Source organism: Callospermophilus lateralis, chromosome 14 (assembly GCF_048772815.1).
Source record: "Callospermophilus lateralis isolate mCalLat2 chromosome 14, mCalLat2.hap1, whole genome shotgun sequence".
Taxonomy (NCBI): domain Eukaryota; kingdom Metazoa; phylum Chordata; class Mammalia; order Rodentia; family Sciuridae; genus Callospermophilus; species Callospermophilus lateralis.
Window position 1 is genome coordinate 59,940,787 of NC_135318.1, and position 25,971 is coordinate 59,966,757.

At 34.5% G+C, this 25,971-nt stretch overlaps 1 protein-coding gene across 1 annotated transcript in view; it reads left to right on the top strand.

The window, feature by feature from the left end:
• Alms1 (ALMS1 centrosome and basal body associated protein) overlaps positions 1-25,971 on the top strand; it is a 202,822-nt gene that overhangs the window by 129,290 nt on the left and 47,561 nt on the right. The window contains exons 21-24 of the mRNA XM_076833468.2: positions 2,122-2,247; positions 14,217-14,387; positions 19,192-19,326; positions 25,441-25,644. Of these exons, the coding sequence (XP_076689583.1) occupies positions 2,122-2,247; positions 14,217-14,387; positions 19,192-19,326; positions 25,441-25,644 (636 nt within the window). The remainder of the gene's footprint in view (positions 1-2,121; positions 2,248-14,216; positions 14,388-19,191; positions 19,327-25,440; positions 25,645-25,971) is intronic.

Here is a 25,971-nt window from a genome sequence, read left to right on the forward strand (position 1 = left end):
AAAAAGAGTAACTCTTTTTGCTTTTATTTCTCATAATGGTGAAAATAGGGTACATATAATGTGTTATTCAAATAAGTATGTTACTTAGAGCAAAGAGGATTGAAAGAACTCAATGCTTTACCTCTAAACATATCAATATTACTCCTTGATACACTTTACATTTTTAAATTCATTTACATTTTTACAATAACCCTAAGTGGTAAGTGTTGTCATCCAAGCACATTTTGTAGGTAAGGAAGGTAAGGCAAAAAAGGGTTTTTGCTCAGGATCAGTAGTGATTGTTGGCTCCAGTTGATATAAAATTGATCAATTGCTTACTGACTAGGTATTACTGTAATAGCAGCTATTTTATCATAGAAATTCTGAACTGCAGGTAGGTGGTGGTCTAGGTTTGGTAGCTGTGCTCCACCTCTGGAGGCTCTGACTTTTTTGTTTGTTGGGGGAAAAAACGTGCACTTTACCACTGAGCTATACCTCCAGCCCTTCCCACATCCTTTAATTGTGACTCCCTACTCTGCATGGAAGCTACCATGATATGCAGTGCCTAAGAAGAGGTGGCGCTTATAATGGGATCCCTTTAATGGAATGCCTGAAATTTGTACACATTCTTCCTTTGTCCTGTAGACTGAAACTTGGTCACATGTTCAGACATGGTTGTTGTAAGGAACATTGGAAAATATAATGTATAGATGAAAGGAGAAGGAAGGATAAATATTATTGACCACTTGATGGTTAATACCACACCATGAAAGAAAAATAAGTACACCTGCCCCTCCATATCTGTGGGTTCTACATCCATGAATCCAAACACAGATTGAAAATATTCAGAGAAAATAATTGCACCTGTACATGTATAAACTTTTGTCTTCTCTTTATTCCCTTAACAGTGCAGTTTAGCAAATACAAGAAATCTAGAGAAGATTTAAAGTATTCAAGAGAATGTGCAAATACTGTGCCATTTTACACAATTTTACTTAAAGGATTTGAGCCTCCACAGATTTTGGTGTCTGGGGAGGTCCTGGAATCAATCCCCCAGCTACCAAGGGACAACTATGTATAGAAAAAAAAGTTTAGCTCTACACTAATCAAATAAGAGCACATTTAAATAATTAGCCATATTAGCAAAGAATTATTTCTTAATGACTATACATACTGTATTAGAGTAAGAATAAATTGGCACAGACATTTGAGAAAATATTTTTATAGCTGGACTTTTAAAAAAATTTCATACACGGTATAGTTTTTCACTCTATAAACAGAGAATTTAACTGAGGTGGGTGGGCAGCAGGGAAGAATAAGTATGCTATAACCAGAAAACTCTTCACTATAATTGAAAATTTTAACTCTTCCTAAATTTTCAACAGTAAGAACAAGGTTGAATACATTTTATCTGTGGTATTGCCATAAGAAATAAGAAAGATAGGATAAAATGAATGTTTTATTAATGTAAAGTAGAAAAGCTGAATTCAAATTATACTTACTATATGACAATTATGTAAACAAAAAACGGGGGAAAGATAGGTAGGATATACATTAAAATACCATGAGTGGCACAAGACCTTGTCTTTTTTACCTGTATTTTCTTAATATAGAGAATTTATACTTTTATAATGGAAACTTTGTTTCAAAACGATATCACAAGAAAAGAACTATGTTCTGTGACTCTGGGAGTAGAATAAGACTAGCAGGAGATATTAACAATGACCAGATTTTGAGTTCAATGTAAGAAGACCTGTTTTTTTAGTTAGAGCCATCTAAAAATTCATTGCTATAAAAACTCATCTTCTCAATGAGACCTGACTGTGTCATCCTATTTTAAGAGCATCCTGTCCTAATTTTCCCTGTATTACCAACCTCTCACAATATTTTCTAGTTGTTTTTTCATATCACTGACAATTTATTAAAATACTAGAGAGTTTGCTCATTTAGTTTAGTTGTGTACCATGTATCTCCCACCTCTAGAATTCTGACTCCTCTTGAAAAACAAAGATTGATTTCTGTTTAGTTCATTGATACATCATTAAGAAACTCAAACACTGTCTTGTACATGGAATGTGCTAAATATGTATTCAGTGAATTAATTTCTTTTTTTATTAATTGTTCTTATCTTTACCTCTTTAGCCCAGCCTTTACTGTTGCCATATAAACCATCTGGTAGTTCGAAGATGTACTATGTTCCACAATTGGAAACAGTTCCTTCATTTCCAGATTCCAAATCTGATACCACCGTTGAGAGTTCACATTCAGGTATTATGCAGAAATTAGTCAAATTTTTATTTTTTTGCAAATTTATTTGTGTGTTGGCTGGTTGATTATAAAATGACAAATTAAAGTTCCTTCTTAATCTTCAGTGAAATATGTAGCTTTGCATGTCTTTATCTTTGATTCGGATAGGTAAGTTATTTGATCAGATTGCATGAACAATTATTTGTTTAGGTTAGTGGATTCCATTTATGGAAAAGGTTTCTAAGCTTTCTTGGTTCACAGTGCCCTTAATATTTCAGTGCTGTTTTCTCCTCAAATTATGTCTGATGCAGATAAGTACAAAAAGTATTTTTTCAAGTAGCTACTAGGTTATTAGGACATAAATACTGTTTTGATCTGACAACTTAGTAAACAAAACTTATTTCCTATGGCTTTGGTTTTTGAAAAAAAATTTGTTCATAAGTCACCACGGTTCCTAATGATATATGTGCAGCTGTTTGGTACTGTTAGGTACTTGAGATCCATTTGGACAGCCTCTCTTATTTCCTATTTTTTTATAACAACAAATGCCCAAAAGCTAGCTTTACAAAGACACAGCAAGCATTGAAAGGGACATAATACTATCAGATGTTGACATATTAAACTACCATGAGCTTATAGTTTATGGAATACATCAGATATTAATTATCACCGTCTTCCCCTAGAATTTTAAAATATCCTGCAACATTCCTGTGAGCACATTATAAGGGAACTGCAAATTTAGGAAATGTATAGCACCTTCTGGAGGTGGACTTTGTGTGGGATTTTTTTTCAAGTTATACATGACATTAGAATGTATTTTGGCAGAATATACGTACAAAGAGTATAACTTAAATATTATATTTAGGATCCAGGGCAAAAACGTTTTGATTGATGGAATAGCATTTTGGGTGTTCTGTAGGATATTACTGGGTTCACTTTAGACAAATGATTTTCTTCTTGATTTGTCTATAAACAACTTTGTGCAGAAATGGAAAGAAAATAAAAGTTTCTGCAATTGGGCAGATTTTTGGGTTAGTTTTATATGAAAATGGAACAGACTAGTTTCTCATGGCAACTACATTAACAGCTCTGATACAACCTCTAATCTCCCACTATAAAGGAGCTGAAATGCTAAGGATTAAATCTATAGTCAGAAACCGAGAAATTTTCACCTTCTGCAAAGCTTTGTTTTTTAAAACACACTTACCAGAAATAAAACAGGCTCACTTAGTTGATTGTCAGTAGGAAAATCTTTTGATCCCTTTTATTGCTAGTTCAGAAGATAGATATCTATCTACAGTAGAAATCTGGTCAGGTGTCCCAGTACTTTCTGAGGGCTTCAGTGTCCTGCTATCTATTGACATCTAGTTTATAGAAGGATTTGGCAGCCAAAGAAAGAACTTGGAAGACTCAGTGGAAAGAATTTGGACATTTTATTACACACTCTTCAGTGGTGAAAGGCTGGACAAAATGGAGGGCCACACTGTGCTCACAAGCAAGGGAAATATAAAGAGGATTGGTTGTATGCCTACTGCACTGATGAATTTCTTCAGATGGTTTTTAAGTACATTCTTTTTTTAATATTTAATTTTTAGTTGTAGGTAGACACAATACCTTCATTTTATTTTTATATGGTGCTGAGGATTGAACCCAGTGCCTCATGCATGTTGCGCGAGTGCTCTACCTCTGGGCCATAACCCCAGCATTTGAGTTCATTTTTTAACTTTACAACCAAGTTTGCTCTGCTTTGATACCTGTCTAAAGATTGGAGACCAGGGAAGTGGTCAGTTGTCCTTCTCTTTACCTTTGTTATTCTTTGAAGTCCTTCTTATCTCACCACCCTGAATAATAAACCTTCCTAGGCACTGACTGGTATTTACCCCAAGAGCCTCCGGCTTCAAGCAGCTTGACTCTGGGTCCCAACAGACAACTTGGTCACTTATCTTCATTTGGAGTCTAGTTAACAAAAGAGAGAAATGATGGTAAAGAATTGAATTTATTTTTAGTTTGGCAATAACTGGGAAGACAGCCAACCTAAAACCTGTTGTCCCAGAAGCCATACTAGCATTAGAATTTAAAAGAAGAGGACAAAAGCCAAGAAATATACATAGCATGTGATTATAAATCTGATTCTTTGATTTTTGGTACCTGGGGCTTGGACTCCCAGCTTGACATGAGGCTGGCAGGAAAAAAGCCATTTACAGAGTCTTTCAATTTTAAAGGACCCCCTGTTGCAATTCCTCCCTTTATCCATTCCTCAATCTTGAGGGATTTGAGGCTACATATCATCTGACTGTTTGTTTTTCGATTGGAGTGTAGATCCCATCAAGGGCATCTGAAATGTATGAGTAAAAGGAGTTAGATGCTTGAGCCTAAAAGTAGAAGTACCAGTGTAGATTGTAGAGATGGCGCCAGAGTCACAAGATACTTGTTATGGTTTAGGTACTAGGTGTCTCTCAGAAGCTAATGTGTAAAACAATGCAAGAAAACTTAAATGTGAAAGGATTGAGTTAGGAGAATCTTAACCTAATCAATGCATTAATCCCTTGATATGGATTAACTGGGTGATAACTGTAGGCAGGTAGGGTATGGCTGGAGGAGGTGGGCATGGGGGCATGACTTTTACTTTTAGGGTATATATTTTGTGTGTTGTGAGAAGAGTTGCTCTCTCCTTTCTGGTGTGATGACCTGAGCCACTATCCACCACATACTCTTCCGATATATGATGTGTTCTGCCTTGCCTGGGTCCAGAGCAATGGAGCCAGCTGCCTATGGACTGAGACCTCTGAAACTGTGAGCCCTCAAATAAACTTGTCCTTCTCTAAATTTGTTCTTGTCAGGTCTTTTGGTCACAGCAACAAAAAAAAACTGACTAAAACAAAACCCAATTAAATACATTATGTGGAGGGTCCTCTCTGTAAGCGCATGGCAACCAAAAGATGGAGGCAGGAGACTGGAAGCAAACCTTGGATCAGCAAGCTTTCCTTTATTCTGCAGTGAAATCAATCAGCATCTCTTCCTTTATTCTCAAATTCCTGTCTCATGAGGAGGTTTCCCAAAAGGGAGGTGGATCTCAACTCAGGTCAAAGGGTTATTGACATCATCACAGAAAGAATGTAAGGACAGATCAGGGTCAAAGTGAAGCACAGATTGATTTTATTGAGAGAAAAAAAATATAAGAGACATGATAGAGCATGGGTATTGGAGACGAACATGCTAATCACGTCATAGGCATATTGATGTGTGTAAAATCTAGTACCAAGACATGATCTGAGGGGGTATTTTCAGTCCTCCTTTCTGTTGCTAACTGGACATGTCAGTTATTACTTACTAGGGATCATTTTCTTTTCTTCTTTGTTTAGGATGAAAAATCACTGATAATTTCACATCAAGGGTTTTATTGTTCTGTTGTGTTAATTAAACAGTACCACATTGATGTAACATTGATGGTGTGATGCAGAGTATGACACATAGATTAAGTACTTTGATCCTAAAGATATAAATCTTATGAATATCTGCATGTTGAACAAAAGCATTCTTGGACCTGTTTTTCTTTTAGGGCTATGTCAGAAAAGAAGTTATTTATGAACCTGCAGATAAGTTCTAATTATTGATTTAATTGTGCTATTTCTAATGAGAGTATTGTGAAAGTGACTTTTCAGTTTCGACTTTTAATCCTTGTGAAAATGTACTTTAAATCATGGCCACTCTTGTCTCATATGTCTCCTTTCTACCTGTTCTGATGTCTTCTATTGTACCTCACCAAGATCACCACACTTTTGTAAATTTTACAAAATTTTAGAATATTTGTATTAATGACACGAATGCCATCTAATTGAAAAAACAATCATAGTTCATTTAACCAGAGTAACAAAGTGATTATTTAAAAGATTTTGCAACAAATAAGTGTTTAAATAAACCCTCTTTTAAGGATTTAATTTCCCCAAGTAGTCAAAACCTAACAATAACCTGGAGAAAACACAAGAAGTTATTTTGATAAAACATAAAATTTTTGATTTTTAAAGTTGGTTCTTTGTAAATTTTACTAAGAGCAGATCAAAGTCTTGTTGCTGTAAACTTAAATAACGAGATTTTGGCTTTATATCAGTGTGTTCAATTTTGATTTTAGAAAAGCTTATAAATAATTTTTATTTATAGTCAACACATACAAGTTTCATATAAGATCCATCCTTTATAAACCTTCAGTTTTTTTTTTTAAGAATCTATGTTAGTTATTTAAATTTTTAGTTCTGTTCCTCTTTCTTTCTCATTTTGAAACAATTTAGCCATTTTACTTTAGGACAAAAATCCTTATCAATGTAAAATCTTTTTGTTCAATTTAAAAACATTTTGTATTTTAATGATTTTTTTCTCTCATTACATTTAAATGTTTTACTCAAAAAATATGTAAATGATTGCATATTTTGATAGTATGTTCTAAAAGTACTACAAAGATATATGAGTAATTTATAGCAAAACAAAATGGTTAGATTTGTAATTCTTAGACTATTACAAAATGATATCATCCCAGAAGTCAGAAACCCCACATATGCTATCAGTACTTTTTAAAATCATCTGTTATTTCTCTCAGCCTATTTTGGGCTTGGGATAAGGAAGGATACATGAAATAAAATTAAATTTCTTATGTTTAAGATTTCAATATGTTTTAAACATCACTTGATTATAAACTTTTTATAGGAACTAGTACTTAACAACAAGGCCTCAAATATGTAGAAAAAATGGCAGCTTCTTTTCAAAAACCAACATAATTAAATGTAGAAATAAACTAAAAACAATTCAAGCCAGCCAGAAAAAGGTTACGTGTTGTGTGATTTCAGTTATGTGAAATGTGCAGAATAAATTCATACAGACAGAAAGTAGAATACTGATGATGGGCAGAAGCTATGGGAATAAAGGAATGGGGAATAACTGCTTATATATACAGGGTTTCTTTGTGGAATGATGAAAACTTACAAAATTAGAGTGCAGTGTTCACTTTGAATACAATAAAGATTGCTGAGCTATACTGTAAATGGGTAAATTTTATGTAGTAGATTATATCTCAACATTTTTTTTTTTTAAAGGGGCATAATGAACAAGGAAAGGCTGCCTGTAAACTTAAAGATTTGGTAGCAGATTTAAAATATATTTTGCAGGCAAAAAGGATAAAATTAACGTAAAGGAAATTGAATTGCAGATGTGGATAAACTTGAATAAGTCTCTGGAAATACTAAAGAAAAAGGAAACAAAATTGGGATATGAGAAGAGATACAGAAGCACAATTAACAATACCAAACCAAGAATTATATTTGTAGATAGTTGAATTCAAGGTTTATTTAAGGAAAACTTTTTCTCTCTTAAAAAAATAAAAAAAAGAGAATAGTATGTAGATTGACAGTTTTGCATATAATCCAGGCAAAAACCAGTATTAAGAGACTATGATATTGGGCTGGGGATGTGGCTCAAGCGGTAGCACGCTCGCCTGGCATGCGTGCGGCCCGGGTTCGATCCTCAGCACCACATACAGACAAAGATGTTGTGTCCGCCAAATACTAAAAAATAAATATTAAAATTCTCTCTCTCTCTCCCTCTTTCTCACTCTCTCTCACTCTTTATTTAAAAAAAAAAGAGAGACTATGATATATGTTACTGAAAGATTTTAACTTAAAAAAGTGTTGGGGGTAGGGGGAGTTAAACCTATTTTAAAGTTATTTAGTTTAGGGAGCAAAGTTTTCTTCCTTCTTTAAAATACTAAATGTGAGAAATGAACTCAACAAAATCTATATTTAGTGGGAAAGGATATAATTATAATTCAAGGATTGTGGACCCAAGTGCATATTCATCAAGCAATATGGTGATAAAAACATTTTCATCAATATGCAAGAGCAAAAAAATATATTCTGCTTCCAGATCTTCTTGAAATTCACTTGAAGACTCAACCAACTGAAAAAAATGAATCAAAAAGAAGCATTCAAGAATGAGAAATAAAACATTGCCAAAAGTGACCAGTGGTGAATTTGAAGCCAGTTTACATAAATTTTAGTCTAAATAATAGAATATTTAGCTAAAAAGTGGGAGAAGTACCAAAAGATATTTGGAATGAAAACCATAAGAAGAAAAGCTAATGTAATTGTATTTTTATCTTAGTAGGAGATATTAAAGATGTTTTGTTTTATTTCAAAATTTGGTAATATGGGGTAAAGAAGGTTTGACACTGAAAGCATAGGCAACAAAAGAAGACAAGGTAGGTAAATAAAAAACATTCTGTATGCCAAAGAATATTACCATCAACAGTGAAAAAAATATTCCATGGAATAGGAGGAACTATTTGCAAATTATCTGGTAAGGCATTAATACATTGAACATGTGAAAAACTCTTAGAACTAAACTGCAAAAAGCCAGACAAACTGATTTAAACATTGACAAGAGTCTAAGTTCATGTTTCTCCAAGGGAAGTACACAAATAACCAATAAACACATTAAAAAAATTATCTTGTCATTAGTCATGAGGTAAATACAAACCAAAACCATAATTAGGTAATACTTCACATCCATTAAAATCACCATTTTTTTTTAAAGAATTTAAGTATTGATGAGAATGTTAAGAATTGGAATCCTTGTGTATTGCTCATGGAAATGTAAAATGGAGTAGTCATTGTATAAAACAGTATACCAGGTCCTCAAAAAAATTAAACATAGAATTCCTATATATTAAAGCAATTCCACTTCTAAGTTTATAACCCAAAGACATGAAAACAGTCTCAAAGGGCTACTTGTATGCCTATATTCATTGCAGCCAGATTTGAAAACCCAAATGTCAACTGACTTATGAATGTATAAACAAAATGTTTTAAATATATCAAATATTATTCAGCCTTTTAAAATGAATGAAATTCTGATATATGTTAAAAGGTGAATGAACACCGAAGACAGTAGGCTAAGAGAGATAAGCCAATCACAAAAGTGCACACATTGTATGATCCCACTTACATGACTGATCTAGAGAGGTCAAACTGATGAGAGATGGAAAGTAGAATAATGCTTACCAGGTACTAGGTTGAGGGCAGGATGTGACATTATTGTTTAATGGATACAGAATTTAAGTTTAGGAAGGTAAATTAGATTTGGAGATAGATGATGATGATGATGGTGCATACATTGTGAATTTATTTAACGCCACTAAGCTGTACATTTAAACATGATTAAAGTGCCAAGTTTTATGTTATGTATTTTTTAACCACAATAAGAAAATACTGAAAAAAATACCCACAAAAACTCATAATAGCATTTTAAAATTAAGTATTTATCTTACAAATCATAGTTGAGAGTATGAAATTAGCAAGAAATTAAAGAACAAGAACAGAAAACAGAAAAGATAGCATAAAGGGGCTGGGGTTGTGGCTCAGCGGTAGAGTACTTGCCTAGATGTTCGAGGCGCTGGGTTCGATCCTCAGCACCACATAAAAATAAATAAATAAAATAAAGGTATTTCAAAAAAAAGAAAACATAGCATAAAGAGGTCAGGTAATTGGAACACAATGAAGTTTATTTAGTTCTAATAAATAATTTTAGCATACTTTGGCATTGCTATTCAGTTAAGAAATTCATTACATATTTTTAACAAAAGAAAAAATTAGTTTTTTACTTTTGGAGGGGGGTTGGTATTGGGAATTGAAACCAATCTACTTTCCCAGTGCCCCCCATCCTTTCCTTTTTTTTCTTTTTCTTTTTATGGTACTGAGGATCACACATGACAGATAGGTAAACACTCATCACTGAGCCACGTCCTCAGCCCACATAAAGCGTTTTATATTTGCACACTTGTTTGACCAGAACACACAAAGATCGATTTTCAATCACATTCTTAGGAAACAGCATACTATCATCATAATTTTACCAACAGTGAGGTAACGTTAGTTTCTTAAAGTTGATCTTCACCAAATTGTGTAATCTTTTGTGACAAGAACCATCTTCTGGTTCTTCTCTTCTTTCATTCCCACTTCCTTTTATTAAATCATCACTGAATACCGAATCTGGATCATCTCAGTGGTCGTCTTGAACAGGAAGGACACAATAGGTATTGGCTGAGTCAGTTTTGTCAGAGGAAGTATAATGTTTAAAAGACCATTTTTTTGTGAATCTAGGGAAAGAACTAGGAATATCCACTGTGGTGCTCAGAAGACTTAAGAAGAAAAGAGAATTTTATAAGTATAAATGTTCTCTTTATCCTCTGTGAGCATATTGGGGAAGTAAGAAATGGGAGATGACAACCCTCATTCATCATAATCCTCATTTGCCTTTTGTAATGTAAGCATAACTGGCTTCCCTGAATTTATTCTAAAGAAGTGGTTTTCTGGTACAACCTGGCTTCTACACACAAGCTTAAGTTCTTCACCATGTTCTCAGGTTCAGCGACAATGGTGTGTTGTGTGCACAGAGGAAAAAGTGAACTCCGATAAATTTGTTGAGTATATGGGATGTCAGTTTCAACATGGTGCCTTCAAAGATGATTTGACCCTGCATGGCAAGAGTTTTCATCTTAAATACTGACTTTAAACCCTAAATTCTATTTGAACTGTATTGCTACTTGTATGAGAGAAAATATGAAACTATATATGGTAGGATGCCAGTGTATGTTCCCTTAGGGTATATAAACAAGTTTGGTTACATGTGTAACAATCTTTAAATTATTTCCTTCAAACTTTCCATTTTTTTTTTTTTTTGCAATGACCAAGTTGATTTTTTTAATGACAAGAAATTATCACCTCATATTCATTCAACCAATAAATATTAAGGCTGTTGCCTTCTTCTGGGCAGATACAATTGCTAGTAACAGTATTTACAACAGTGTGCAAAGTAAACACAGGTCCTTCTACCATAGAACTTATATTCAAGTGGAGAGACAGACATTAAATCACAAATTAATTATATAATTATAAATTACAAGTGCTAAGAAAACAAAGCATTCTATAATGGTAACAGAAGGACCCATTTTGGTTTTAGGAGCTTAAGAAGGCCTTTCCAAGGAAGAAACATTTGAACTGAGACCTGTAGGGTGTCTAAATTCAGTAGGCAAAAAATGGAGGACAAGAATGTTCTGGCCAGAGAGATTATGCCCAAAGCTCCTGAAGTAAAAATGAGGTTGATGCATTTGGGGAATGAAAAGAAGGGCAGTATAGCTTATTGAAAAAATTTTTCAATAAATTTAGTTAAAGATTCATTAATCTGGGAGCAACCACAGCATACCTTAGAAGAGTTGCCCTTCTGAGCATGGCAGAACAGTTGGTTTTGATAAGGTATCCAAACCAGGAACAAAGAAGTAGACTAATATCCCAACGAAGTAGACTAACACCTTGGTATTAGGTTACTCTATGTGAGGATAAAAGAAGAGTGGACTTCCTTTTTACTCCTGCTCAGACTGAGTTTCAGTTGGTTGCTGTAAATCATCTGTTTTTATGAAAACTGATCTATCAGTGAAAAGTTTCAGCTTGATTGCATTGTACTTAGCACAAGTGACTCTGGATTGGACTGTTGGGACTGAGTGTAGGAGCTCAGCCCAAAACAATGGTCTTCTATAAATTTTATTTAATAGAATAAAACAAAATGGTGGGTAGATATGGTTAAAGATAGACAAGTGCAAGATTATGCAAGGTTTTTAAACCATATTAAGGCATTTGGATTTTATTCTAGCAGGCAATTGTGGTTTTATTTATTTTTGTAAAATTTATTTTGGCTGCTTTGTGTAGAAATGGATCATACAAGGGAAGTCACAGACCTGAGTTGGAGAGGGTCAAAGTGTAAGTTGGAGACTTGAGTTGGTTAGAAGACTGTTACAGTAGTCAGTACCAGAGGTGGTAGCATCTAGGATTAGAGTGATGTTGATGAGATAAGGTGAAGTAGACATAGTCAATTTATTTTTAGGAAATAATTCTTCCTGGCCTTGGTGGTTATAGAGAGTGAGGGAGAAGAAGCTGGAGAAAAGTGACTTCTAGTTTTCTAGAGTATATAATTAGATAAATTTAGTAAGACAGAGATTGAGGAAGAAGCAGATTTGAGGAAAGATGATCAGATTATCAGATTATCTGCTTTGAACATATAAAAAGTGAGACTTCTGTTATACATTCACATAGAGATCTGTGGTTGAGTATAGACAGAGTCTATGTACAAGTGTTGGGGTTGAATGCATATCACATATGAGGTTGTACTATTTACCTCATAACATACTCTTGTATGAAAATACAAGGCGTGAAGATTCCCAATCATTGATGCCTAGAGTTCTGGGGCAATAATGTTTACTCTTGTGCTGCTCCAAATGTAAATTCATACTCATGTATACTATAGCTATTTATAGATGCACTGGTATATATACATATCTGCAGTCTTTTCCCTCTGCCTTTCAACTCTACTGAGGTTTATTCTCTTGCTTATTCATTTACTATTTTCAGAGACTTAATTGTCGTAACCCACCTGACTGTGAGCCTGACCTGGTTACCTCTCTTGGAGAATGAGAGATGGTGGACAGAATATGCATATGCATGCTGTTCTTGGGGTGTGTTCTCTGGTGTCTGACAGTGTCTGTGAGGAGAATTATTACCAGTTACAGTTGTTTGTGTTGTAACCTAATATATAGTAACTTAAATTTTTGTTATTTAAGGAAGGACATCTTTTACTTATCTCCACTAAAATGCTATAAGGCTTAGTTGTGTCCTCTAAAGCTCAGAATAAAGGTCTCAGCCATGATATGTATTTGTTGGTCAGCAGCCTTATCTTGATGGTCATTGGGTTTAGCTAAAAAGAGAGTCCAGTTCTGACCCTTTGAAGAACTCAAGCACTGAGTAACTTGATAGAAGAAAGAATAATAAGGATTTGCCAGAGAGGTAAGAGGCAAAATGATAGAAAGTGATGATAAGGAACCTGAGAAAGAGCCCAATATAATTTGTAAGTCTGACCCAGAAGCCTTGGGTAGAATCTTCACAATCAACCCTGACAAACCCTTCATGACTTTATTTGCTCTGTATTAGTAAGACCAGTACTTACTCAGGTCTTATTACCATATACAGAAGCTCCAGAAATCCATGAAGTACTGGGTCCTGGGTTAGAAAGAAAAACTGTTTTGTAGAAAATAATTCTATAGTTACTACAAACCTTTCTATATCCAGAAATGTTCTTTTGCCTGTTAGATGTGGCTTAGATAGTAGATCTCTTGTCAACATACATAAGTGTATTGAAATATATTTTAAAAGAAATTTGCATACTTTCAAATCTTTTGTTTGTCACATATCATTTTTCTTTTTGTCTGTCTCTTATTCAGTACTAAGCATTGAGCCTTGCATATGCTAAGAAAGTCCTCTACCACTAAGCCATGCCAGCCCTTACTTTCAGTATTTGTCTTTGTATTATCAGATAAATCTACCTGAAGCAGCTGATGATGTTATCCCATTATGAAGAAATCTTCAACGATGTTGCATTTCATGTACAATAAAATTTTTACTCTTCAGCTTGGGATTCCATGCATTGCTGAATTTTGTCCCAATTATTTTTAAATATTACCCATCTTCTTAATTTATCCTATAGTCTAGCCTGACAATAAAAATGCCAGTTATTCTTATATATTCCTGTGTTTGTTTATGTAGTAACTTCTGCTTTAAATGCCTTTCTACCTTTCTCTCCATACCAGAAGGCCTATTTTTTAATGCAAGGTATAGTTTTCTTTTTCCAAAACCATCCTGAGCTAGAAATAATCTCCCTCCTGAACTGATCAGTGTTCCTCTTTATGTTTTCTTATGTCTTTGTTTCTCCACCTTGTGTTATTGGCATTTATTCTGCGTGTTTCATAGCTTCAGTTTGACTAATGTGTCTTGACATTGTAACACTCCCATTGTAGTGCTTTTTTCATAGAAGTGGTCTAAGAGGCAGATTTTTAAAAAAGCTTTGTCTTAACTTCAAGTGTATGTTTGTGTTAATTGTATTAACTTCCCATTTTTCTCTAGGGTCCAATGATGCTATTGCTCCAGAGTTTCCAGCTCAGGTGCTAGGCACAAGGGATGACGACCTCTCAGCCACTGTGAACATTAAACATAAGGAAGGGATCTACAGTAAGAGGGCAGTTCCTAAGGCACCCCTGTCACTGGGGAAAAAACCCTTTCAAAAAGATAATACAGGTAACTGCAGTGGCTTTGTGTATTTTGTGACTTGTTTTCCCTGTTGTATCCTAAATGAGAATATTATCTAGTCTTTATCCTTTTTCTGATTTGTTATACAAAATTTCCTCTTTGTTATTATATTGGTATATACAAGAAGGTAAATATTTATAAATGCTTTTAAGTGCTTCAGGGATATTTTTCACCATAGGAAATATAATATGTTGCAACTTTTGAAATAATTAATACCCAATACAGTATGTTTTGTAGATGAAAATTCATAGAAAATATTGGTTAAATTGCCTCATGAATGTATCTCCATCAGATGTTAGAAACTAACTTATCAGGCTGGATTCTTCAAGAAAGTATGTGCTTACACGTCTTAAATTTTTTTTTTTTTTTGATGTTGTCGCCAACATTTAAAAATATAAGATTTAGTATTTAGAGCAAAATCAGGCAATTTTGGCTGGCTTTGTAGAAATGGAGTTGTATTTGGACAGTTTTCACAGCAAAGCTGGAACACGTATATCCTTCCCACAGAGGAGCTGTGAGAATTATGGGGAACACTCTTTTCAGTGATCAAAGGCAAACTATTATTATTATGACCTAGTTGCTTTGTGAGTATCCATGGACTTCTCCACTTTGCACTCATGGTTTTTGTTTTTCTCTTACATTCACTGTTTGTTTTGTTCTCTTATTAAATAACATATTATCTGCAAGAAAGAATAAAGAAAGAAAGACTTTTAAAAGATTAAAAAAAAGAAGAAGAAGATTTTGGAGTGGGGTGTGGTGGTGCATACATATCCACTGACTTGAGAGGCCAAGACAGAGGATCTCAAGTTGCAGGCCATCTTCAGCAATTTAGTGCCCTAAGCAACTTAGACTCTATCTCAAAAGATTAAAATGACTATGGATGTACTTAGTGGGGCCCCTGTGTTCAACTCCAGTACCACAAAATAAATAAATAAACAAACAAATAATACATAAGATTTGCAGCATCCCTTGAAAAATCATAGTATCAGGTTACACTCAACTCACGTTTCTTTTCAGCAAGTGTTTTACTCATCTTTTTTATTGTTGCAATTCAAAGGCCTGACAGGAACAATTTAGAGAAGGAAAAATTTATTTGGGGGCTCACAGTTTCAGAGTTCTCAGCCCACAGACAGCTGATTTCATTCCTTGGGGCTCCAGATGAGGCAGAAAAATCATGGCAGAAGAGTATATGGAGGGAGCAGCTCACACAATGATCAGAAAGCAGAAAGCGACTCCTCTTACCATATACAAAATATATACCTGCCCCCTGCCCAAAGACATGCCCCTAATGCCAACTTTGGGGATAAATCCTCTGATTTGGGTTAAGGCTCTCATAACCCATTTAAGGCTCTCATAACTTTCATTTCACTTCTGAATGTTCTTGCATTGTCTCGCACATGAGCTTCTGGGGGACACCTAATATCTAAACTATTACATCAAGATTTGTTCAAATCTTCTCTATTTTATAATCTTTCTGTTTCTAATACATATTGTTGAGCATGTTATCTATACATTCCTATCATTTTTACTGAATAGAAATTTGAATATATGCATATAAATAATTTATCTTCCTGGTGTATTGGGTCTTTTTGTTATTGTGATTTAAACTTCCTCCTCTATCTTAATGTTTTTTTGACCTGGAGCACTGTTTTGTCCATTTTAACATTGCTCACTAGTGTACCAGATATGAAGACTTACTTTATATGTAGTTTATTTAAGATATCATTTGCAAAGGAGTAAATAGAAAAATGCAATAACAGTGACCCAGAACACATACATGAACATGGAAATGAAATATACAAAGATGGAATAACAATATGGAGAATAGATGAAGATGAACTAACCATTGAGTATGACTTGGACCACTGATGATATGTGTAGGAGAAATAAAATTAGATAAATCCCTACTACTCATTGAATTTTTTCCAGGCATATTTAGTCTAAAGGAATGTGTTAACCTTTTAGAATTTAGGCAGTCTGTCTGTCTATCTATCTATCTATCTATTTATTTATTCATCCATCCATCCATTTATTTATCTATTTATTAAAATTTATACGTTTTGACATGCATGTAACCAATACAATCATTATAAAAGCATTTCCATTACTTTTTAAAAATTTGATATCATGCACACTGTGTTTCCTGCATGATTTATTACATTAGAAATCAATCACCTTAAGATATTAGACAACCCCACTTCCACATGCCAACTACTATAAAATTAAGATACTTATAAGTATCATATAGGTCAAGGAATAAAGCATAAGAAAGGTAAATAAAAGGTGCATGGAACTAAGTGATAATAAAAGCTTAAAATATCAGAATCTATGGGCTGAAACAGTACTCAGATGAATGTTTATAACTTAAAAGTAATTATTATCAGAAGCTAGATTAACAAGTTATTTTCAAAAAGTAAGGAAAAAATAAGAGTTGGAGCAGAAATATATGAAATAGAGACGAAATAATACAACTGAAAGTTGATAAAAATCAAACAAGTTTAATCAAGAAGTAGGCAAGAACACAAAAACTAATATCAAGTGAAAGGGAGCTATATAATAACCCTACAGATTCTAAAGGTAATATTACAATTACATGTCAACATATGTGATAGTTTACATAATATGGTGCATATTAGAGAAGGATCCTTTTGCTGCTGAAAAGAAAGTGTATTCAGCCATTGACAGATGAAATATTCTGTATATGTCTGTAAAGTCTAAATTGCCAATTGTATTTCATAGTTTATAGCTTCTTTATTTAGTTTTGTTGGGAGACTCTATCCAGTGGTGAAAGAGTCATGTTAAAGTTACCCAGTGTTGGGCTGGGGATGTGGCTCAAGTGGTAGCGTGCTCGCCTGGCATGCGTCTGGCCCGGGTTCGATCCTCAGCACCACATACAAACAAAGATGTTGTGTCCACCGAAAATTAAAATAAATATTAAAATTCTCCCTCTCTCTCTCTCTCTCTCTCTCTCTCTCTTTAAAAAAAAAAAAAAAAAAAAAAAAAGTTACCCAGTGTTATTGTGTTGTTTCTATTTGATTCTTGAAACTGAGAAGGGTTTGTTTGATGTAAGCAGATGCTCCATTATTTGAGGCATAATTGTTATCCCTTAAGCAGTATGAAATGTCCTTCTGTCCCTTCTGATTAACTTTGGCTTGAAGTCCACTTTATCGAATATGAGGCCAGAAACCTCTGCTTTTGTATAAAGGTTGCTGCTGAGAATAGAGAATCATTAAGACTTTACACAAGGAGTCCTCATGTCTGTGGTGTTTTATTTCTTAAGCTCAGTTGTAGATACCTTGGTGTTCATGTTATTTATACTTTTATAGGCTTAAAATATTTACTCTTCTTAAAAAAAATAGATATTCTAAAAATTTCAGAAGATTTTTTTTTTTTTTGTACCAAGACTAGAACCCAGGGATGATTACCACAGAGCCACATCCCCAACCCTTTTTATAATTTATTTAGAGAGAGACAGTGTGTCTCTGAGTTGCTTAGGGCCTCCTAAATTGCTGAGGCTGGCTTTGAATTCGCACTCCTCCTGCCTCAGCCTTCCAAGCTGCTGAGATTACAGGTGTTTGCCACTGCTCCTAGCTCAGAAGAAATTTAGAACAAAGAGATTAGGAAGATTGAAGTAATAGAAATAAGAAAAAATAGAATTTAAAAGAAAAGAGCTAACATGATAAGTAAAAACAAGACTGATTCTTTGTTTTGTTTTTAGTAATCTTGAATGCCTTTCTGATTTCTTTCTCTTTTTAAAAATTTTTTTAGTTATACATGAGCACAATATCTTTATTTTGTTTATTTATTTTTGTATGGTGCTGAGGGTTGAACTCAGGGTCTCACACGTGAGAGGCGAATGCTCTACTGCTGAGCCACAGCCCCACTCCTTGATTTCTTTTTTGAAAAATATTAATAGAAATAGGAAATTAAGTATAATCAAGATAAAAAAAGAAAGGAGAAACAAAGTATTAGGACATGAGAGTGCTATATTTAAAATCTAGATGATATAAAAGCTTTTTGTAGCCTATATGAAATGCCAAAAGTGGCTTCATAAATGATAAAAACTGAGTAGGCCAAAGAGTTTGAAAGTCTTGTTCAAATCTACTTTGTTTTTAGTTGTAGATGGACCCAGTACCTTTATTTTATTTTTCTATGGCGCTGAGGATCAAACTCAGTGCCTCCCACATGTGAGGTGAGCGCTCTACCACTGAGCCACATTCCCAGCACCTCAAATCTACTTTTTTATTTTGAAAAACATTACTTGATCTATACCTTTTTTCTTTTTGAAACTGTTGCATCATATCATCATAGAATAAATTTTATTTAAACTTTCAATTCATGTAAGAGTTTTTATATAATGGAGCCTAAAATTCTTTTTTTCTAATTTATTTATTTATTTATTTTTTGACTTTTTTTTATTGGTTGTTCAAAACATTACAAAGCTCTTGACATATCATATTTCATACATTAGATTCAAGTGGGTTATGAACTCCCATTTTTACCCCAAATACAGATTGCAGAATCACATCGGTTACACATCCACATTTTTACATAATGCCCTATTAGTAACTGTTGTATTCTGCTACCTTTCCTATCCTCTACTATCCCTCCTCCCTTCCCCTCCCATCTTCTCTCTCTACCCCATCTACTGTAATTCATTTCTCTCCTTGTTTATTTTCCCATAAAGGGCTTCTTGTCTTGCATGTTTTGGATGGAGGTGGGAGGGTTGCTTGTCTTATTGTGTTTATTATCTTTTAATTCTCTATGGGATTGAATGATGTCATTATTCCAGAGGTGCAAGTTCAAGTAGCCATCACCACGGATCAGAACCTCTCAGATGAAAAGCAGAAAGAGGAGAACTTAAGTCAAATGGTATTAACTAAGACTGATTGGCCTGAAGAAGAACCCTTGCAGAAAGATACTGGAGGTAGCTGAATGGGATTGTCTGTATATTATTTTCTTCTGCTCTTCTAAAATGTGACTATTCACTGAAGAATATAAAGAAAAATATGTTCTTTAGTCTCTTCTTGCTATCTTCAAACTGTTTCCATTTTGCTCATTTTTGGTGTGTTTTGACAGGGGTTAAACTGACATTTTTAAAACTCTTTTGAGCTATTCCTGAAAAACTTGAATAAAATAAACAAATTAATCTAATTGTCAGAAATTCACTCAATGGACTTTCCCCCTTTACTGTTAATATATTTCAGTTTCACAAAACTCTAATACCATTGCTTTATTCTAAAGAATAAGCCTTTATCCTAGGAATTCATCTTGTTTACTTCTGAACTACCTTTCCAGTTATTTTACTTCAGCAGGATTATGCTTTTTAAAGTGCCTTTAATAGCATGTTTAAGTTAGGATTATCTTTGGCTCTGAGAGATGAAAGAAAAAAAAAAAGTCAGGAGAATATTCCTCATAAAAGTTCAGGATTTTTATGATGCTTCCATGTACCAAGAAACAATGCCTTTCCTCTTCTATTCATCTCCATTCTTAAAGTGTAGCTGTCTGCCCATATTCCAGCCAGTCAGCATAAAGAAAGGGAAAGGAAAAAGAAAAGCATAATTTCTTCCTTTTACGATGCTTGTCAAAAGTTACATGTTCTCTTCCCTTTGCATCCTGCTTGCCAGACTTACTCACATGGTCACACCAAACTGCATTTCCAGGGAGACTGATGGTCTTCATTTTGGTAACCATATGCCCAGCTAAACTTTGGACCTTATTTTAGAGGAAAAGGGAATGGGTATTAGAGGACAGCTGGTATTTCTGCTACAGTTATAGACTAGAAACATTTTAGTGCAGAAGCCACTTCTCTTTTTTATATATTGGGTTTTTATTTTTTATTTTTTTATTTTTTCATCTTTCATACATTTGATTCATGTGAGTTATGCTTTTCCATTTTTACCCCAAATACAAATTGCAGAATCACATCAGTTATACATTCACAATGTTTACAATTTATTTTTAGGAAATAATTCTTCCTGGCCTTGGTGGTTATAGAGATTGTATAAATCTTTCACCTCTTTTGTTAGGTTGATTCCCAAGTATTTTATTTTTTTTGAGGCTATTGTGAATGGAATGGTTTTCCTCATTTCCATTTCAGAAGTTTTGTTGCTGATATACAGGAATGCCTTTGATTTATGCGTGTTGATTTTATATCCTGCCACTTTGCTGAATTCATTTATTAACTCTAGCAGTTTCTTTGTAGACCCTTTTGGGTCTGTTAGGTATATTATCATGTCATCCGCAAATAGCGATAATTTTAGTTCTTCTTTTCCTATTTTTATGCCTTTAATTTCTTTTGTCTGTCTGATTGCTCTGGCTAGCATTTCAAGAACTAAATTGAATAAAGTGGTGAGAGAGGGCATCCCTGTCTAGTTCCAGATTTTAGAGGGAATGCCTTCAGTTTTTCTCCATTTAGAATGATGTTAGCCTGAGGCTTAGCATATATAGCTTTTACAATGTTGAGGTAAGTTCCTGTTATCCCTATTTTTTCTAGTGTTTTGAACATAAAGGGATGCTGTACTTTGTCAAATGCTTTTTCTGCATCTATTGAGATGATCATATGGTTCTTATCCTTAAGTCTATTGATGTGGTGAATAACATTTATTGATTTCCATATATTGAACCAGCCTTGCATCCCAGGGATGAATCCTACTTGATCGTGGTGTACAATTTTTTTGATGTGCTTTTGCATTCGATTCGCCAGGATTTTATTGAGAATTTTTGCATCTAAGTTCATTAGAGATATTGGTCTATAGTTTTCTTTCTTTGAAGTGTCTTTGTCTGGTTTTGGGATCAGGGTTATGTTGGCCTCATAGAATGAATTTGGAAGAGCTCCTTCTTTTTCTCTTTCTTGAAATAGCTTGAAAAGTATTGGAATTAATTCTTCTTTGAAGGTTTTGTAGAACTCTGCTGTATAGCCATCCGGTCCCGGGCTTTTCTTAGTTGGTAGTCTTTTGATGGCCTCTTCAATTTCTTCTTTTGTTATTGGTCTGTTTAAATTGTGAGTGTCTTTCTGACTCAATCTGGGCAGATCATATGACTTAAGAAATTTATCTATATCTTCACTATCTTCTATTTTATTGAAATATAGGGTTTCAAAATATTTTTTAATTATCTTCTGTATTTCTGTAGTGTCTGTTGTGACATTGCCTTTTTCTTCCCGTATGTTAGTAATTTGCGTTCTCTCTCTTCTTCTCTTCGTTAGCATGGCTAAGGGTCTGTCGATCTTATTTATTTTTTCAAAGAACCAACTCTTAGTTTTATCAATTTTTTCAATGGTTTTTTTTGTTTCAATTTCGTTGATTTCCGCTCTGATTTTAATTATTTCTTGTCTTCTGCTATATTTGCTGTTGTTTTGTTCTTCCTTTTCTAAGGTTTTAAGATGTAGTGTGAGTTCATTTATTTGTTGGTTTTTTCTTTTTTTGAGGAATGAACTCCAGGAAATGAATTTCCCTCTTAAAACTGCTTTCATTGTGTCCCATAGATTCCAGTATATTGTGTCTGTATTGTCGTTTATCTCTAGGAATTTTTTTATTTCCTCCTTTATGTCTTCTGTAACCCGTTGATCATTCAGTAACATATTGTTCATTTTCCAGGTGATGCAGGATTTTTCCTTCCTTCTTTTATCATTGATTTCAAGTTTCATTCCATTATGGTCAGATATGGCGCATGGTATTATCTCCACACCTTTATATTTATTGAGATTCGCCCTATGGCATAATATATGGTCTATCTTTGAGTAGGATCCATGTGCTGCTGAGAAGAATGTGTATCCACTTGATGACGGTTGATAAATTCTATATATGTCGGTTAAGTCTAGGTTATTGATTGTGTTATTGAGTTTTATAGCTTCTTTGTTCAGCTTTTGTCTAGAGGATCTATCCAATGGCGAGAGTGGTGTGTTGAAGTCCCCCATAATAATTGTGTTGTGGTCTATTTGACTCTTGAACTTGAGGAGAGTTTGTTTTATGAACGTTGCAGCACCATTGTTTGGTGCATACAAATTGATAATTGTTATGTCTTGATGGTGGATGGTTCCTTTTAACAGTATACAGTGTCCTTCTTTATCCCTTTTGATTACCTTAGGTTTGAAGTTGACTTTATTCGATATGAGAATGGTCACTCCTGCTTGCTTCCGAGGGCCATGTGAGTGGTATGATTTTTCCCACCCTTTCACCTTCAGTCTGTGTATGTCTTTTCCTATCATGTGAGTCTCCTGAAGGCAGCATATTGTTGGATTTGTTTTTTTAATCCAGGTTACTAGCCTATGTCTCTTGATTGGTGAATTTAAGCCATTAACATTTAAGGTTACAATTGAAATATGGTTTGTACTTCCAGTCATGTTTATTTATTTATTTATTTTAGATTGGTTAGTTTTCCCTCTTTGGTTATTTTTCTCCCCCTTTACTGAGATACCTCCCACTGTTAATTTTGGGCGCTATTTTTCAATTCCTCTTCTTGTAATATTTTGCTCAACATACTTTGCAGTGCTGGTTTTCTAGCTGCGAATTCTTTTAGCTTTTGTTTATCGTGAAATATTTTAATTTCATTGTCAAATCTGAAGCTTAGTTTTGCTGGATACAGGATTCTTGGTTGGAATCCATTATTTTTCAGTGTTTGAAATACGTTGTTCCAGGATCTTCTCGCTTTCAAAGTCTGTGATGAAAAATCAGTCGTTAACCTAATTGGTTTACCCCTAAATGTAATCTGCCTCCTTTCTCTCGTAGCTTTTAGTATTCTCTCCTTGTCCTGTATGTTAGCTATCTTCATAATTATGTGTCTTGGAGTTGGTCTATTATGGTTTTGGATGTTTGGGGTCCTGTAAGCTTCCAGGATTTGGCAATCCATTCCATCTTTCATCTCTGGGAAGTTTTCTAGTATTATCTCTCTTAGTATGCTATCCATTCCTTTGTATTGATTCTCTGTGCCTTCTTCTATCCCAATGACTCTCAGATGAGGTCTTTTGATGAGGTCCCATATCTCTTGGATAGATTGCTCGTGAGATTTCAGCATCTTTTCTGTGTTGACTATATTCTTTTCAATTTGATAAATTTTGTCTTCATTATCTGATGTTCTGACTTCTACTTGATCCAGTCTGTTTGTAATATTCTCATTAGCGCTTTTAATCTGATTTACGGTTTCTTGCATTTCTATGATTGCAGCTTGATTTTTTTTTTAACACCTCTATCTCCTGATAAAGCTCATTCTTTGCGGATTGAATTTGTGTGGTTAGTTCCTCTTCAAAATATACTTTCAATGCTTGGATTTGCTGTCTCATGTCTTCTCTAATATTCCGTTCCATCTGCATTAGGTATGCCTTGATTTCTTTCCCTGTCCATGTTTCTGATTCTTCTAGGCCCTCTTGTAAATTTAGGTTGTCCTCTATTGTTTGTAACCCTTTTTTTCCTTGTTTTTTCATATTGTTCACGTTGCTTTCCAGCTCTCTTTGACTGCTTAGTAGCTGCTTTCTCCTATACATTTGTTTTGGCTTTGTATATCTCTGTTGTCTCTCTTTTGTGGTGGGAGATTATGCCTAGAAGTGTTGGGCTTTGTTGTACTTTACAGCTGATTCATTCAATTTATATAAGGCTTCTAGGTTCTGTATGCATATAATGTTTTGCTGTTTGTTCTTAGGACTATATGTTTAGGTTGGGTGCTCTGGTGGTACGATGGTTAGTATGCCTTGGCTACTTTAGAAGATTGCTCCACTGAAGGTGAATACTACCAGGCAATTGGATCAGGGTGCTGATAGTAGCTAGGTATTTATGAGTCTTATAGACAGCCTCGAGACATTCACCTATTTGCATTTAGACAATTACACGCAATGGAAGATGTAATGCTTGGGATGAGAGTTGGGGGTTAGGGGAGTGAGGGTGCTGCTAAAGTGGATTCTGCTGGGAAGGAATTCCGATGACGTCACCTCTCTGCTATGGCGGACCCCAGGCTCCTTGCTGAGTGTCCGAGGGGAGGGGTGGGACTGGTCCGGCCCGGTTCGCCTCAGCTTCTGGCTTGTGGAGGTTTGGCTAAAGACTTCTTCCTGCCAAGCTGTGTCTCGGCGTCTAGCAGGACCCAGTCACTTTGGTTGCGGGCGGGTGGACGGATCTGCAGCTGCGCCCGCAGTGCACGGACTGTGGCTGTTAGTTTTGGAATTCCGCGTCTCTGGCAGGGTCCTGCTCGTCCGGGTCACACAGACGCTTCAAAAAAATTCTAGTAGCTCCCGGGCGGTCTCTCTTCAGAGGAATTTTGCTAGGAGAATCTCCGTTGGACGAATCCAAGAGTTATCCTTGTGATTTTATGTTCGCATCACTGGGTGTGCCTTAAGAGCGCGGCCATGTTGGATCCTTTAAATAGATATATATTGGGTTTTTAAAAAAGAAGTTCCATTGTATTCTAAAAAGCCCTTCAAATTTTTATTCATTTTTTTACTGTCACTAAATGATGTTCTGGAAGCAGTTTTGATCATGTTAGTCTCCTATTTAGTATTCATTGCCCGTGAATAAAAATCTAAGGTCTTTTAGTATCATCTTCTAGAACATTAGAACCAGTTCCCAAACAACCTTTTGAAGGCTCCTTCTTACCTCTTCTCCTTATAGATTCAATAATCAAATAAACCATATACATTCACTATCACTTAGATACTCACTTGTTTTCCCAACTCTATTCTTTTGTTATGTATTCACATTTGCTTAAAATGCCTTTCTCTCTCCACCTCAAGTTGTATCCCATCTTCTAATACCCAACTCTTCCAGAGTTGTTCTATTATACCTCTTGCTGAAATTAGTTTTTTTTTTCTTTGATACTTACACCTCTTATCTGTCTCTTCTGGTATAGTCTTTAATGCAAGTGTTTATGTACATGTTCTTTTTATTACTTCAATTTAGATAGCTTGCTAAACACATTTCAGATTGATCTTTTTATTTTTTATTTTTGACACTAGTAGCACAATGCCTTCATGTTTTTCACATAAATATTCTTAGAGGTATTCAAAAATTTTTTGTCAGCTTCTTGTCAGTATAAGTTAGTAATTTTTCTCTCTTAGGTTCCAGTGATGCTACTGTTGCCAAGCACTTAATTCAAGCACAAGATACGAAGGCTGAAAACCTACCAGACATGAAACCCATTGAACCCATTTGTGGATTCAACCAACAGAAAGAGGAACAGAAAGAGGAAATCTATATTGATAGAACAGTTTCTAAGGAAGCCTGGACAGAAAAGAAAGAATCCTTGCAGATAGACATTTCAGGTAGTGGAATTGTCTATGTGTGTGTGTCTAAAAAATGAGCCTTTATCCCTAGGAATTCTTGTCTGTATGTTTGTTTCATTCTAATGAGAATACTGCTTCATTATTTAAACAAAGATCCATTTTTTCTCCCTCCCTTTTTTAAACTTAACACAAATCATTTCAATGCTGCTTTGTCTGTGGACATATGTATTTATTTGTAAAATAATTTTAAAATAAGTCCTGGGAAAAGACTTTAAATAAATCTAGCAACTTAGAAACAGGATTATAAGAAACTACAGTCAGCCCTCTCTGTATCTATGGATTTTCCATTTGTGGATTCAACCAACC